This window comes from Oncorhynchus gorbuscha, linkage group LG19, assembly GCF_021184085.1.
Source record: "Oncorhynchus gorbuscha isolate QuinsamMale2020 ecotype Even-year linkage group LG19, OgorEven_v1.0, whole genome shotgun sequence".
NCBI lineage: Eukaryota > Metazoa > Chordata > Actinopteri > Salmoniformes > Salmonidae > Oncorhynchus > Oncorhynchus gorbuscha.
Window position 1 is genome coordinate 16,305,493 of NC_060191.1, and position 16,609 is coordinate 16,322,101.

Below are 16,609 nucleotides of genomic sequence, written 5' to 3' on the forward strand. Positions count from 1 at the left end.
GATGTATGTGTTTTTATTCCTGTCTAGGGGCTTTGTATGTATATGGGTGTTACTATTCTAGGTGTTATGTATGTCTATGGTTGCCTAGATTGGTTCTCAATTAGAAGCAGCTGTTTATCGTTGTCTCTGATTGGGAACCATATTTAGGCAGCTATATTCCTTGGGAAGTTTGTGGGTTGTTGTCTATGGTTGGTTGCTCGTGTGTGTGTGTGTGTGTGTGTGTGTGTGTGTGTGTGTGTGTGTGTGTGTGTGTGTGTGTGTGTGTGTGTGTGTGTGTGTGTGTGTGTGTGTGTGTGTGTGTGTGTGTGTGTGTGTGTGTGCGTGCGTGCGTGCGTGCGTATGTGTGTGTGTGTGAGTGTGAGTGTTCCTTCGTTAATAAATAGAATGTATTCACATCACGCTGCGCCTTAGTCTCCTCCATTCAACGAACATGACACGTAAGTCCAAAAATAAAATCCATAATATTTATACATTAAAAACAAAAAGTGTGTACCCTATTTTAAAATATCCCCCACCAGGATACGTGATGCATTATGGACTCTGGACTTTGGAGGAGCATATGAAACAGTATTTTACCTTTCTATAAGAACGGTTTTACCCGAGCTCCGAACACCCCAAGAACCGCAGCTTTAACCAGCAGATAAACACCCCGGAACCTCAAGCCAATCCCTACATAATCTAGCATTTACCGCATAATTTTGGCACAAGTGCATCGCGCAGAATCACAAACCTGAGGTAATTTAATGATATATATATATTGTTAATATAATATTATATCTGAATTATCTAATACTTTATTTTTAATACCCTATTTTGTATGTATATTTTTCTTTCAGACTCCTCCCAGGTGTATACCGGCACAGAATCGAGAGGACGTGGTCGAGGAGGAATTCGGCCCCCAGGACATACTAAGTAAAACTTTGAAATCTGATCATTTCAACGCTTTAAATACAATTCTGAGCTAGACGATTTGCTGATGTACGAAGCGACCAGACATCTTTATTACAGCCAGTTCTGAGGTAGAAACCACAGATCCTCACATAGAACAAGACAGGTTTCTCACAGCCTTTCACAGGGCTCTAAAATCCAGAGTGGTTCAGCTACACAAATGTATGGTTTGCTTTACTAAAGTGGCAATACAGTCAAGATCTATCCTTCTGGCATAGAACAATGCCCTGTTTGTTAAACAACAATCAGATTCTTTTAAATGCAAAAACAAGTGCTTAAAAACCCTTTATGTAACATGGATCATTCCAGAATACCACAAGAACACACATGCTTAATTAACCAAATGAATGAGACAGGGCCAACATCACCCATAATTCTGACAGATGAAAACCTGTTATCGCAAATCCTAGCAGAACTCATATCCTTAATTAATCAAATGAACGAGACAGGGCCGACAGATGAAAACCAGTTATCGCAGATCCCGGTAGAACTCATATCCTTAATTAACCAAATTAATGAGAGCACAAGATCTTCACACCAGCCCACACACACACCACCTTTAACTCCCATGTCCGAGGAGTCTGAGCAACAATACAATGTTTTTGAGGAATTGGAAAATTGTGTAATAAATCAGTGGCAATGGTATTGATAGAAGTGTTCAGGTTGTGTACCGAAATAAATTCAGCAATACAGAGATTCGACAGTTATTTTAATTTCACATGGATGATTCAGGACCTTGATTATGCTGTTTTTTTCTGTGATCTTGGATACTCTGAGCAAACTTTTTCAGAGGGCAGCAGATTTAGCCGAACCTCGTGATGTCTTACAGCTTGAAATTTGTGGAGATAACATGCAAAACACTGTCTCTTGTTTTACCCAATGGCGCAGCAGATCTTGAACAATTTATAGCCCTGGGGTAATGACTTGTTCAATCTAATTTATCCATCAAAATCTGTAAGCAGTTGTGGCATCAACAAGAAATGTCCAAATGCCACTGCAATTACAACCTTAAAATAGACAGCCCTACACCTAATGTGTGTGGAATTATACATTGCCCAATCTGTAAAGGGCCTTTGAAAAGCAGAGACGCTGAAGTGGTTCAAGAAATGCCACACAAGTGTTATATTCAGCCCTTGGCTGAAGATGAACATTCAGAGAAATATGTGTTTTATGATTTTGAGACTAATCAGCAATCAGGGGTTAATTTGCCTATTTTTGTATCTACCATGACTTTCAAGGGTGAAAAATGGTCGGCAGAGGGGCCCAATTGTGCACTACTCTTTCTAAAACACTTCAGAAAACCCCAGTACAGAAACTTCACGTTTATAGCTGAAAATCTTCTTTTGAACCCCCTGATACAACAAGGCGTTGCACCCAGTATCATAGCGCAAGGTAGTAAAATCTTGTGTTTTGTAGACCCCGCCTTCAACCAGAGATACATTGACAGTTTACATTTCTTACCCATGAGATTGGCTCAAATTCTTGAGGACTTGGGTCTTGAAAACTCTGTGAAAGGTTGGTTCCCTCATTTCTTCACATCTGAGGAGAATCTACATTATATTGGATCTTATCCCAGCCCCGAAATGTACGGTGTGATCAAATGTCTCCCAAAGAGCGAGAGATTCCTGACATGGTATGAGACAGTATGTCATAGCACCTTTGATTTCCATAAAGAGACGGAGTCCAACTGTGACAATGATGTGGTCATACTTCATGAAGAACGCCTTAGATTCAGAGAAGAGGTAATCAAAGATGCTGGCATTGACCCCTGGAGTTGTACAACTATTGCATCGGCATGTATGAAAACTTATCGTACACACTTTTTACCTCCAGCATCTATAGCCATTCCATCTCCTGACAACTACTGATGCCAATTCAAGTCATACTCTAGCGGGTCTATTCAATGGTTGGAGTACTTGGCCCAGGATAAAAACATTTTTATTCAACAGGCTTTGAATAGTGGGGAGAAGGCGTTTGGGCCATATCACGTAGATGGATACACACCGATTGACGGTGTTGAGACAGTGTGAGTACAACAGGTGTTTCTTCCACGGTTGTAAATCTTGCTTCGTGCCCCAGGCCATGTGTGTCCTAACCCAAAATACTTTTGGGGATATGTACCAGGAGTTCCAAGACAAAATTGGAATCTTTACAGGCTACTTATGCGTTGAAAGTGAATGTGATGTGGGAGCATGAGTGGACCGAACTCAAAAAGTCTGATCCTCATGTTCGAGCTTACCAATGCTTTGACATTACTGTATGTAGCGCAAAGCGACGAGACAATAGGATATGTCGATTTTAGATCCCTTTATCCTCACGTAATGAGTTCCTCCTGCTATCCTATGGGGCATCCTGAAATGATTCACTGTGACTTTGACTTACCCCAAAACTATTTTGGTCTGATCAAGGCAACTGTTTACCCACCACAGGGTTTGTTTCTGCCGGTGTTACCTTACAAGGGACCTCAAGGAAAACTTTTCTTTCCCCTTTGTCGCACCTGCAGCGAAAACAACGACCAGAAAATGTCTTGTGATCATTCAGATTAAGAAAGAGCCCTGACAGGTGTATGGGTCATAGTTGAATTCTCTAAGGCTCTAGAGAAGGGGAATCGTGTGGCCAAAATGGGGGCAAACTTTCCCAGAGAAGCAATATGCTAACAACGTTGATCATTAAAGACCCCAACGAATTTTTGGAATTTGTTTTTTCAGACCAATACGAAATTTCACATTTTTCATTCTTGAGTCAAGACATTGCCCTGGTGCAATGGAGACGTAACAAGAAGTGGGTTCTACCCCTGGGGAATGTAAATGTGTTTCTTGCAGCATTTACCACTGCCTATGGTCGACTTGAACTGTACACGCTCATGGAACAGTTGCAGAGGCGTGTTCTTTATCATGACACAGACTCTGTGGTCTATGTAAGCAAACCGGGTGATTGGAACCCCCCCTCTTAGCAACTATCTGGGTGGTTTAACAAGTGAACTCGAAGATGGTGACCATATCACAGAGTGGTCCTCCTGTGGTCCCAAAAGCTATGCTTTTAGGACTAAAGTCAAGCACGTGGTGTTTAAAGCCAAAGGCGTGACTCAAAACTATGAAAATGCCCCGCGTGTAAACTTGGAATCAATCAAACGCTTGGTAGAGGGGTTCATAAGTGACCGGAATAGTGAATTGGACATTTTGAGCTCCTACAAAAAGATTGTTAGGGATAAAAAGGGTTTCCATCTAAGGAATGCCCCCCCCCCCCCCTGTGTCTTAACACTTAATATATAATGGCTGCTGTAGAAGGTTTTGACCCCAGTTTGCAACTACTGTTTTCGGCCTTAATCACAGGCCCATCCAATAGAGGTAAAACTTTTTTTGTAAAAAGTATTTTAGAGAATTATTAATATGTATAAACCTGTCCTTGCTTTACTTGGTGCAGAATGTGTTTCACTAAGGTAAAAAAAATAGCCATACCATTAGTTTGAACGCCAATTACATGGTTTTGTTCAAAAACCCTAGAGACAAACTACAAATAAACACTCCAGCTCAGCAGATGTAAAAAATCCTACTTTATGGAGAGCAATGAGGATGCTACCAACGCGCCATTTATTTAATCGTGGATTTAAAATCAGATACTCCTGAACACCTGAGGCTCCGAACCGGCTTGTTTCTGTGGGAGTGGCCGGCGGTTTACATTCCTAAAAAGTAACCGATATGTCTCTGCGTTTAAAAAGAAATCTGTCGCTTTTGAGAAGCCTAGTTGGAACTACACCTAAAGAACAGAAGGCCATCTTGGGTCACGGTTCTTCTAATATCATATTATCCCTATGTGAGATTACTTTGAATCTTCTCAAAGGACGCATTCCACTCACTCTGACCCAATTTTTAAAAAATAGAGAAAAAAGACCGCGATCAAACTCTTTGCCAATAAAAGGGCCAAAAGAAAAGACAAAAGATACAACAGTCTGGGGGTTTTCTTCTACCTTTACTAAGTATAGCCGTGCCCTTCATCACCAGCCTTATTGCTGTCAGACGTGGGGTTGAACACAGAGTGTGATGGCAAATAAAATGTACTTGGTGCCTCAACAAGAGTTGGATAGACTTAAACAGCAATTACAGGGTCTTGAAAATATCAGACAAACAGTGGAACATGATTTGGATATGGCCATGAAGGATATTTTGAACCAAAAAGGATTGAACCCCTATGATAAGGTCCAAAAATACACCTCTTGCAAAGGTATTTGGCCTTGGTAAAACAAGGTGAGAGAGACCAATCATTTATCGCTTTCCCTACTGGACCCTTTAAAATATGACGCGCCGAGAGAGCCAAGCCCCTGTAATGCCTAGACCGGCAATCTTACCGGTTGAAGATCAAATGCCTGTTGAAGATAACGTTATGCATGACATGTTGACACATGTTCCGGTATGTAACAAGAAAAACATTAGATACATTATGAACAAGATAAAAGACTCAAAGGGGGCCGCTACTTGGAATGACAAAGGAGAGTTTATCTTTCAGGGTGCTGTTGTCAAGGGTTCTCATAGGATGGACTTGGTTAAAAGTACCACAGCAGCCCACAAGGTTGCTGATGACAGAAGACCTCCCGGGTGGCTTCAGTTTCTTAAGGCCCTGGCAATCCTCAACATTCCCCTCTCGGGGGTACCAAACGATAAGCTTCGTCAACAGATTCAAACTTTAAAACAAAAACCTTCAACGAGCTACAGCACCACTAAAGATGTTCTAACAACCCCTCCCCCCTTTGAAAGGGCTGATGATAACTCATTTACACCCCTGAACATCTCCGGACCTTTTCCTAATCATGATCTCTCAGGGTGGTTAGACTTTTGAATGACTATGATTAAAATCAATACATTTTATTTGAAAAATGATACAATTTAACATTTGTGACATTCTTGAAACGTTTGACGTGAGCATACGCCTTGATTACAGGGTCTTAAAGGACACAGACTTGAACACTTTTTGTATTTTCTAACAAAACAATCTACAAAGCTATCATTACTTCTTAAATCATCATTATAAACAGACATAACATCTTCAAAAGTAACTCCACGGGCTCTTTGGCATAGGTAGAATACATAGTGTTGACCACATGTAGTGGAAAGGTTATCTTGTACTTGTTTGATGCTGTAGTAGATCTTTGATCTATTTTTGGTCAAAAACTGTTTAATAGATTTGGGGAAATGTGAAAATCCGGGGGGAAAGCCGTAGGAATCAAAAGAAGTTGAGATTCTTCTTCCTCCTTTGTCTTCTAATGTCACAGCTAGCCAATGTATTTAACACACACACATGGACGCAGCGGTCTAAGGCACTGCATCTCAGCGCAAGAGGTGTCACTACAGTCCCAGTAACCTCAGGCAGGAAATGTGTTTCCGTACACCTTAAGCCTGCACAGTCAGCATGATTGTTTATGCATGCTCTGATTCACTCTTGGAAGTGAATGCCCGAAGACAAGTCTTAGTGGATTATTATTAATCAAGAATCGTTGGGCAAAGACATGAATACCCAAGAGCTAGAAGATCTCATGAGCCGCTTGATTGGAAAACAATTTTGCGGAGTGTGGGCTTGTGATGAAATACCTATTGAGAAATGACAGGAGCGACTATTGTAGTAATCATGGTCGAATACCGACTGGGCATGCAGGGCACTTGTCCAAGGGCTCTGACCTCCAGGGGGCCCCCATATTTTTTCTTAGTCATTCTCACTCAGATATCATATTAGCATGGCATAAGTCATTACAAAATGTGTAGAATTGCAGGACATTTGCTTTAAAATGCACTTCTCTCTTCCACATGGCAAAGTGAGTAGAATTGAAAGAAATGTGTTATAAAATTGCAACGTTTTCTTTCTGCCCAATGGCAAAATAGCAGAAGTTGCAACATTTTCTTCACACACAATGGCAGAATGTGTAGAATTGCATGAAATTAACTTTTTTTTTAAATGGCTCCATGTTTTGGGGGCCACTTAAATGTTTTGTTGTGAGGTTTGGGACCTCCAACTAAGTCTCGCTTAGGCCCCCCAACATGCTAGTGCCAGCCCTGTATTGTTTCACTGTAGGTATTAACTGGCTCACTTCAATTGAAAAAAAGGTTGGTTTAAGGTTGGTGTGTGCTTCTGTGCAGAGTGCTGTTTTAAGTCTTAAATATCATAGCAGGTAAAGCAGACAAATGTGTTATGATCTAAATGTCTTCTGCAACCCGATTATAATGATCAATATAAAACGTGTTACAATACTGCAGTGAATCACAATAGGATTACATTTTGTGTACACATTGTAAGACACCAGCAGTGTCACTCTTTGTGGTGAGATAAGTTGCGAACAGAAGTAAGAGATATTGGTCTGTGGTGGCACCATCATTCACATATTCTCTAGCACTGACACATGGGAAAATAGAGAAAACATCCAGGTCACTGAGTATATCTTGATTCCATTAACTTGGAAGTACTTTTATTTTTAATAATTTGCCTCATGCAGGAGGGGATGAAGTTACTGTGATGCAATTATTTACATAGAATAAAAAGTATTACTGTATTTACATATGTGTGCTAGCAGATACATTTTAAAAGAAAAGAGAACTTTGCAAAATGTGCCAAAAACTTCAAATAGACATACGGTACTAGACAAAATGCTATACAAAGGGAAATGAAATGGTTTGTGAAATGTATAATGATTGGGTTGATTTCTGTAAAAATCAACGCCCTGATGGGAAACTGAGTTGAGTGACAATTTCCTGACTTCGCCATGCACCTGGATCAGAGCCTATTATTTTCGGATGATTGTATTTGACACTGGATTTGGTATTTACATATGTTTTGGAATGAACAGTACATGTGATGTCAGATGTATTTGTCTTTACAGTTAAGTTGCTGTTCACACGGCAGTAGACCTCTCATCCACGCTGGTGGTCTGTGAGTAAATAGATCCTGTCCTCGAGGCTCTGAAGTCCCGGGGCAGGTAGTACTTCATGAACTGACACATCCTGCAGGGAGCCTTGTTTATCAGTCTTATGAGAGGCCTTCTCAACTTTTCCCCCACAAAAACACAGAGGATGGGATTCAGGCAGCTATGGGAGTAGGCCATGGCCTCTGTGATCTGTAGAGTGAGTCTGATGGCTTTGCTACTCTCACAGCTTGAGTAGACCTCACTTAACTCCAAGGCCTTGAAAAATGACGTCATGTTGTACGGAGTCCAGCAGCAGAATAAACACCACAACCACAATGAGAATGAGTCAGAAGGCTACTCAGTACTCCATCCTCCAAAAAGCAGGCCATCAATCTGTGTGTAGCAGAACCCCATGATGACGAGGGGGATTAGCAGACCAAGTGTGTTCATTTTGAAAAGGTCAAAAAATCCCCAAGAGTGTCCATTATAGACAGGGTGACAATTTTCTTTCTCATTGTTTTTCTCCACTTTAAGAAACAGAACCTCAGGTAACGAGGCCAGGAATCCAGCCAGCCAGGTCACGACGACAGCGATAGCCCCATACTTCCGTGTTCTGGCTCTCATGGCGTAAACAGCATGGACCTGTCCACATTCATCAGGGTGATGAAGAAGATGCCACTGTAGAAGCCAACGTGGTAGGTGCTGAGGACCACTTTGCACATGATGTCACCAAACACCCACTGGTGTCTAGCGTGGTGGGCCAAGAAAGGCAAGGAGCAGACCAGGAGCAGGTCTGCCAAGTCCAGGTTCAGGAGACACATGTCAGTCATGTTACGTAGTCTCACCCCCAGCAGCATGACCCACAGGACCAGAACGTTCCCCAGAAACCCCAGGGTGAAGAAGAGATAGTACAGCACTGGCAGGAAGCTGGCTCCGTGTGCCTTGTACTTGCAAATGTCATCGTAATTGTTATTGTAGTCATATGTGGTACTTCAAATGTGTCTGCAAAATGTGTGCTGTAAAAGACCAGACGATGAGAATGAACCAAGCACCAATGATAAGAATGAACATTCTTAAAGACACAATCTGAAAGTTGTGCTAATTATCAAAATGTGGTCCACCAACAGCAATATTTACAGTACAATGGAGTAAATGCACATAGAAATAAAGTACTATGAGAAATATTTCATTTAAAAAAAACATGATTGGACGTTTGGGGCAGAAATATTGTAACACCAATTGCACTCTTTCCTCAAAATGAGTGTTTCTAAAAGTCAAGACATGTTAGACCTTAACTTACCCATATGCATAACTGGATGAGTTCTCATATGCATAACTGGATGAGTTCTCATATGCATAACTGGATGAGTTCTCATATGCATAACTGGATGAGTTCTCATATGCATAACTGGATGAGTTCTCATATGAGTAACTGGATGAATTCCCATTCTCAACCCTCACAGAGCTGAAGGGAATGGTTGTGGTGTTCCCCCTGAAATTCATTACCAATGATTTCAGCTTCTCAATTACAGGCGCATGTATCAATTGCCCATTTTGTACAGCATAAAATATGACATTACATTATTTACAGCAATGATGTAATTATTATAAGTTATTATGATAAATGTATTAATTGATGATACTATTAATGTTCAAATAGAGCTATTTGTCAACTAAAAAATATAAAGTCCCACCCACCCTGCTGTGGTGTGAACAGGATATCCAGTGATTTTCATCCCTGAAATTACATTTACATTACATTTAAGTCATTTAGCAGACGCTCTTCTCCAGAGCGACTTACAAATTGGTGCATTCACCTTATGACATCCAGTAGAACAGTCACTTTACAATAGTGCATCTAAATCTTAAAGGGGGGGGTGAGAAGGATTGCTTATCCTATCCTAGGTATTCCTTAAAGAGGTGGGGTTTCAGGTGTCTCCGGAAGGTGGTGATTGACTCCGCTGTCCTGGCGTCGTGAGGGAGTTTGTTCCACCATTGAGGGCCAGAGCAGCGAACAGTTTTGACTGGGCTGAGCGGGAACTGTACTTCCTCAGTGGTAGGGAGGCGAGCAGGCCAGAGGTGGATGAACGCAGTGCCCTTGTTTGGGTGTAGGGCCTGATCAGAGCCTGGAGGTACTGAGGTGCCGTTCCCCTGAGGTGCCATTCCCCTGTCTGTCTCTACCCCCACCCCTCTCATTCTGTAATTGTCTGTCTCTCTGTCTCTACCCCTCCCTCTCTCATTCTGTAAATGTCTGTCTGTCTCTACCCCTCCCCCCTCTCATTCTCTAATTGTCTGTCTGTCTGTCTCTACCCCCCTCTCTCATTCTCTAATTGTCTGTCTGTCTCTATCCCCCTCTCTCATTCTGTAATTGTCTGTCTGTCTGTCTCTACCCCCTCTCTCATTCTCTAATTGTCTGTCTGTCTGTCTGTGTCTACCCCCCTCTCTCATTCTCTAATTGTCTGTCTGTTTGTCTCAAATAAAATGTAACAAATGACCACTGAAATTGTTTTGATTATTCATTGCTAATTACAGGATTGCAATTCATTTGATGAAAGTTGCTTACAAAGTTATGTAAAAAAATACATATTTTTAAATAACTTGAATGTTATTAGGCTCAAGTCTGCAGAGACACTATGTTGAAGATTCAAGATACTGTACATCACTATGCACAGCAGAGTAACTTTTGCAAAGCATCCTGAAGCCAACCCTCACATACAGTAAGCATAATATACTCACTGTTAATCTGGGTTGAGTTGTCTGTCTGAGGGTTATACACTCTGGTGTGACAGTAGTTCTGGGGCCTGTAGGGACTCGTAACAAGGTGGGTTATTAAGGGAACCTACGTCTGCAGTTTTTTTTTCTCCAACAGATGTCTTTGGTGGAGGTGGTGTGGGGGTAAATGTGGCCAAACTCTACTGCTATGCTGAGTGCAGATTTAAATCCAAACGGAATGTATTTGTACCTGCACATCCCTGTGCATCATGAATGCTTGGACCACTACAGGAAGCTGGAGGAATCCATGCTGCAGGTTTAGTTTATGGAACACTGTAGACCCTTTTTTAAGATCATGAATGTATTATCTTATTTGAACAGAGGAGTGTCACTTCTCCCAAAGGCTTGATCTGTGCTGCAGACATGTTCACCACCAAGCAGGATATCCTGTAGATGATGCAAACTCATAGAGCTGCTCAAGCAACTAACTTTACTGCGAAGTGGTTAGCTGAAGACTGAACGCACGTTGCGTCATGACTGAGAGATGCATTAGTTCTAGCATCATTGCTAGCATTCAATTGTCTAAATATGGTGACTGCTGATATAATTCTTGTCTTTGAACAATTGAAATAAATTCTATGATGACTAGATTGATATGTGAGTTTTCTGGATCAAAACAATTCTAAGTAAACCTACTGTAAAGAAGATTTGAACCCACGTAATGTACCACGTGATGTAGCAGGATTGTTGTCTGTCTCATCTTTGAATTTAGCATTTTCAACTGAATAAAATATATTGTGGAGCAAACTGGAGTATAGGGGTGTACAGCAGCAGCATAAAATGACAACACAATGCTGAACAAATATGTTTGAGCACAACAAAATTCACAGGTTGATTTATTGAGAAAACCCTCCAGAAAGGAACACAAATACCTACTCAGCCAACAAAAGTTCAAAATAATCCAAAAGGTCAAATTCTTGCCTCGAAGTCCAAGTTCAAATTAATACCAAAACACGTCCTCAATCACAGGACGGTCAAAATTCTACCAAAATAATATTTGGCCAGAAAATGTAGCCAATGAGTAGCCTGCTCATGGTTGTGTTTTAATGGTATAACAAAAATGTGTGCATACAATAAGAATAAAAGTTGAGATAATCTCTATGCAAAACATATTGATATTATGCTGTAGCAAAATGTTGTGCAGGCCTGTACTGTACATGAAATACATACATGGGTAATCAAAACATAAACAGCCCATCACCCTTAAACAAATAGTCAGAGCTCATCAAAATACATTTAAAGTTAAATATTATACAGTTACACTTCATTTAAATGCAAGTCTGTGTTCAGAAGAATACTTCATTATTCCATACGAACAGAAATTGGTCTTCTGCTCAATGAAAAGGTATCAAACAGGTTTTCAGCAGTGGAAGTATTGTCTGTCAGCAGTACAATCACACAGCTGTGTTAGAAGTCTCGTTTTCTGATCCTCTGCTGCTCAGCATTGCATGTTTGCTGAGCTTCTTACACAGCGGATATCTGGAGAGCACAGTGCCCAAACACTTTCTGAATTTCTCTCCTACAAAAGCGTAGATGACTGGGTTGACACAGCAGTGAGCCAGAGCTATGGTCTCTGTCACCTCCATAGCTTTATCAAGCTGTGTTGAAGCCTCACAGCTATTCCCAATGTCAAACATTTGAAGGGTCTGGAGGAAAACCACAACGTTGTAAGGGACCCAGGAGACTACAAACACACCCACGATGGCGAATATCAGTTTCATGGCCCTGTCTTTTTTGGAGTTCCTTAACCTCTGTAGTACAGTGAGAATACTGATGTAACAAAAGACCACTATAGGCAGACATAGGACGAGCCCCACTCCGTTTTCACCAAAGTTCCGTAACAACTTCCATGTCTTCTCTGTGTCCTCTGGGTAAATCCGCTGGCAACTTGAACCACTGTCCTCGTCATCCTCCCACACTTCTGCTGCGAAGATAGCTTCAGGGAGAGCAGCGCCGATGGACGCTACCCAGACGATGATGCTTGCCAGCGCTCCGTAGCGCAGCGTCCTGGCCCTCATGGCGGCCACGGCGTGAACGATGGCCAGGTAGCGATCCATACTCATCAGGGTCACAAACAGGATGCTGCTGTAGAAGCCCACCTGGTAGGCACCAGCCATGATCTTACACGGACTGTCCCCTTCAAACTCATGACCCTGGGCGTGGTAGGCCCAGAGAGGCAAGGAGAGGGCGAGGAGCAGGTCAGATAGGGCTAGGTTCAGCAGACAGATGTCTGTCATGGTCTTCAGTTTCATGTACTTGAGGAGGACCCAGAGCACCAGACTGTTGCCTGTCAGACCCAGGGTGAACACCAGGTAGAAGAGAATGGGCTGGTAGTTGGACCCTTGGGTTAGACTGGTGCCAGTGCTACAGGGGCTGTTCATGATGCCATAGTAGTCATCGCCACTGTAATCATCTGTGCTGGTGGCCTCGGTTGTATTCATCTTACTGAGGAAAAAAGGATGGTGTGAATTGTTAGTTAACAGTCAATGCTGTATTGTGTGCATCCCATTGTCATGGCCCTAGTAGTAGTTTAATAGGATCTCTATGTTATAAACCCTCAAAGTTCCAGAATGGGGTTAAAATGGCAGCCATATTGGTCAAGGAGACATCAGTCTAATTGGAATGAGGCATAATCCTGATTTTACATATGTAGAAATGTGATATCAGAAATGCATGTTCTAGGCATGTGATATTAGAAATGCATGTTCTAGGCATGTGATATCAGAAATGCATGTTCTAGGCATGTGATATTAGAAATGCATGTTCTAGGCATGTGATATCAGAAATGCATGTTCTAGGCATGTGATATTAGAAATGCATGTTCTAGGCATGTGATATCAGAAATGCATGTTCTAGGCATGTGATATTAGAAATGCATGTTCTAGGCATGTGATATTAGAAATGCATGTTCTAGGCATGTGATATTAGAAATGTGTAATATACATATTGTCAACCTAAAATATGAACATATAATTATAAATGTAGTTTATACGGGTTTTATGTCAAGTTTCTGTAAAAATAGCCTCTAAAATACACTGAGACCAGCCACCCGGATGGCTGATGAAACTGAGGAGTATTTCTGTCTGTAGTAAAGCCCTTTTGTAAAAAAACTCATTCTGATTGGCTGGGCCTGGCTCCCAAGTGGGTGGGCCTATACCCTCTAAAGCCCACCCATGGTTGCACCCCTGCCCAGTCATGTGAAATCCATTATTTCAATTGACTGATGTCCTTATATGAACTGTAACTCAGTAGAACCATTGAAGTTGTTGCATGTTGCGTCTATCTTTTTGTTCAGTATGTATGTAAACAGACCACAAATGTCACTATAGAGGGTGGTGCGGAAAGCCCAGTACATCACTGGGGCCGAGCTCCCTGCCATCCAGGACCTCAATATGAGGCAATGAGGCAATATGAAAGGAAGGCCCAGAAAATTGTTAGACTCCAGCCACCCAAGCCATAGACTCTTTCTTCTCTCTCCTTTCGGCACACCAAGTGGTACCGGAGCAACAAGTCTGACAGCAACAGGCTCCGGAACAGCTTCTATCCCCCAAGCCATAAGACTGCTAAATAGCTAACAAAATGGCTACACAGACTATTTGCATTGACTCTTTTATTTGATTTACATTTTTGCACTGACTCTACACACTCACTCACACACACTCACACTGACCCTCCAACACAAGCACACACACCATTTGCTCACACACACACATAACACGCACACACATTCATACCCACTCTACACACATGCACACACATTCATACCCACTCTACACACATGCACACACACTCACATAAAATCGTCATATACACTGCTGCTACTCTGTTTATCATATATCCTGATGCCAAGTCACCTTTTACCCTGACACATACATGTATGTACCTCTACCACTCCAGTATACCTGCACATTGTATACTGTATATGGTATTGGCTCTGACCCTGTATGTAGCTTACTTACTTTCTCTTGTTCTTCTTATTTCTATTTCTAGTGTGTTTTTGTTCTACTTTACTTCATGTTATAGTACTACTGGTATCAATTACTGCGTTGTTGGGAAATAGCTTGCAAGAAAGGCATTTCACTGTACTTGTGCACGGGACAATAAAACTTGAAACAGTTTTTGTTTTCTTGGAAAGCTAGGAGTGCTATTATATGATACCATATCTGTACTTGTTGCATTTACAACTTGTCACATTTACAACTTGTCTAAGTCCTATCATTAATTGATATCAGCCAGTGTATGGCTGTGTATTCACTGCATTGTTTGAATGGTATTTGAAAAATGTATGGAATCATTCCTCTAAAACTGTCTGGCTAGCTAGCTAACAAACAAACATACAGTGCAGAAACATTCTTCAAATTCAATATTTTACACAATACCTTATCCACCCTGACCAAAATGACTGACTTTTGTCCCATTATAAGAAGGTTAATGTTCATTCTAGTATTCTACTTCCTAATTCTATGCCTTTTTTTCTGAATGGTTACCTGCACACTGCCAAGATTATAAAATCATATGTTACTTCAAATGTTAATTTGTCACTCATCCCCCTACTTACACCATTATGGCATCATACTTGTATTACTTAATATTTTAGCAACATGTAATCTATCAGTTTCCATGGTAACTGTGTTTTAACTAATGATTATTTAAAATAAATTACAATGCTTTCAAATGAATCACAGTGTCACACCCTGACCTGATTTCTATGTTTTGGCCGGGTATGGTTCTCAATCAATCAATTAGCTGTCTATCGTTGTCTCTGATTGGGAATCATACTTAGGTAGCCCTTTTTCCTTCCTTTTTGTGTGGGTAGTTAACTTTGTTATTAAGTTTATTTTAAAAGAAAAGAAAATGTACGCTCACCACGCAGCACTTTGGTCTACTTCCAATGACACCCGTGACACAGAGTGTAATGATAAACTTTAAAACATTATGATGACTGATATGAAGAGAAATGTGTCATTCGAAACAACCTGTGGGAATTAACCTACTCTACATACTTGATGGAGATTACAAAGAAACAGCCCCTTATAATACATCTTCGGAAATCTTATGTCGTACAACAAAGGCATTTATTACTGTCATTGTCAAGGTTATGTAAGCTGAAGACTGACATGTTTTGGTTCAAAGAACAACAGCTACAAATCTTTGACACACTGATTGTTAATTTTAAAGGTTATTACCACGTAGGGCCATATTAATGTACTAATACAATGTGTTCTTTAAAAAATATATATCTAAAAATTAAACATAACATTTTCAAAACCATACTTTTTCCCTCAGAATGTATGTATTGACAGATCCCCAAAAATGATTCAAGCACAGAACTGTAAATGGATCTAAAGACTATTTCTACATGCTCTTTAATCCTAACCAGAATCAAACCACAACCCATATGATCTCACACATCACCAACCACCACCACCTGCTAAATACTGACACCCCCTATTGACAGACCCCATTTTGTAGTTCCTGTGAAGCTAACACCCCTTCAGACTGTCTGTGCCTGCGTTGGCTGTATGTCTATAAGCAGGCTATGATGAAGTGAAAATGTATGTTATTTACCCCAGTCTCTTCTTTTCTGATGTACAGATTGAATGCTGTAACCCTTCCTCTGGTGATAACGTGTGTGCTGGTTGAAACAGTGTGGCCGGGAAACTACTCTTAGGTTTTGTCTACTCTATTCTTTTGTACCAGTGATTGCAACTTTTTTCTAGTAAGGTGTGCTCCAGATAACTATTTTCTTTGCATTGCTGCATTGAGCAGGCTGAGGTGTGAATGTGGGTTTCCTGTAATGGCCCTCTAACTAAATGTCTGGGAATGAGTGTGGGTGAGGGAAACATCACCAAACATACATATATCTGTTACACATCTGGTGGGAGTGTGCCAGCAACCACAGAGTTGCTGACATCAGAACCTCATGTGCCGCCTGTTGCCGTTGTGCCCTTGAGCAAGTCACTTAATCTTTTACACGATTTAATGGCACTGCTCTGGGCTTTT

The 16,609-nt window shown here is 41.1% G+C and overlaps 1 protein-coding gene and 1 pseudogene across 1 annotated transcript; both read right to left on the bottom strand.

Annotated features, from left to right (window-relative positions):
- Nucleotides 1-7,822: 7,822 nt before the first annotated feature.
- Nucleotides 7,823-9,570, bottom strand: LOC124005017 (annotated as a pseudogene).
- Nucleotides 9,571-11,637: 2,067 nt separating this feature from the next.
- Nucleotides 11,638-16,305, bottom strand: LOC124006241 (C-C chemokine receptor type 4-like). The gene is made up of 2 exons (XM_046316130.1): nucleotides 16,175-16,305; nucleotides 11,638-13,051 (listed from the first exon to the last, which is right to left on the bottom strand). The coding sequence occupies exon 2, from the start codon at nucleotides 13,045-13,047 to the stop codon at nucleotides 12,001-12,003; it is 1,047 nt and encodes a 348-aa protein (XP_046172086.1). The 5' UTR covers nucleotides 13,048-13,051; nucleotides 16,175-16,305; the 3' UTR covers nucleotides 11,638-12,000.
- Between the last annotated feature and the right edge of the window lie 304 nt (nucleotides 16,306-16,609).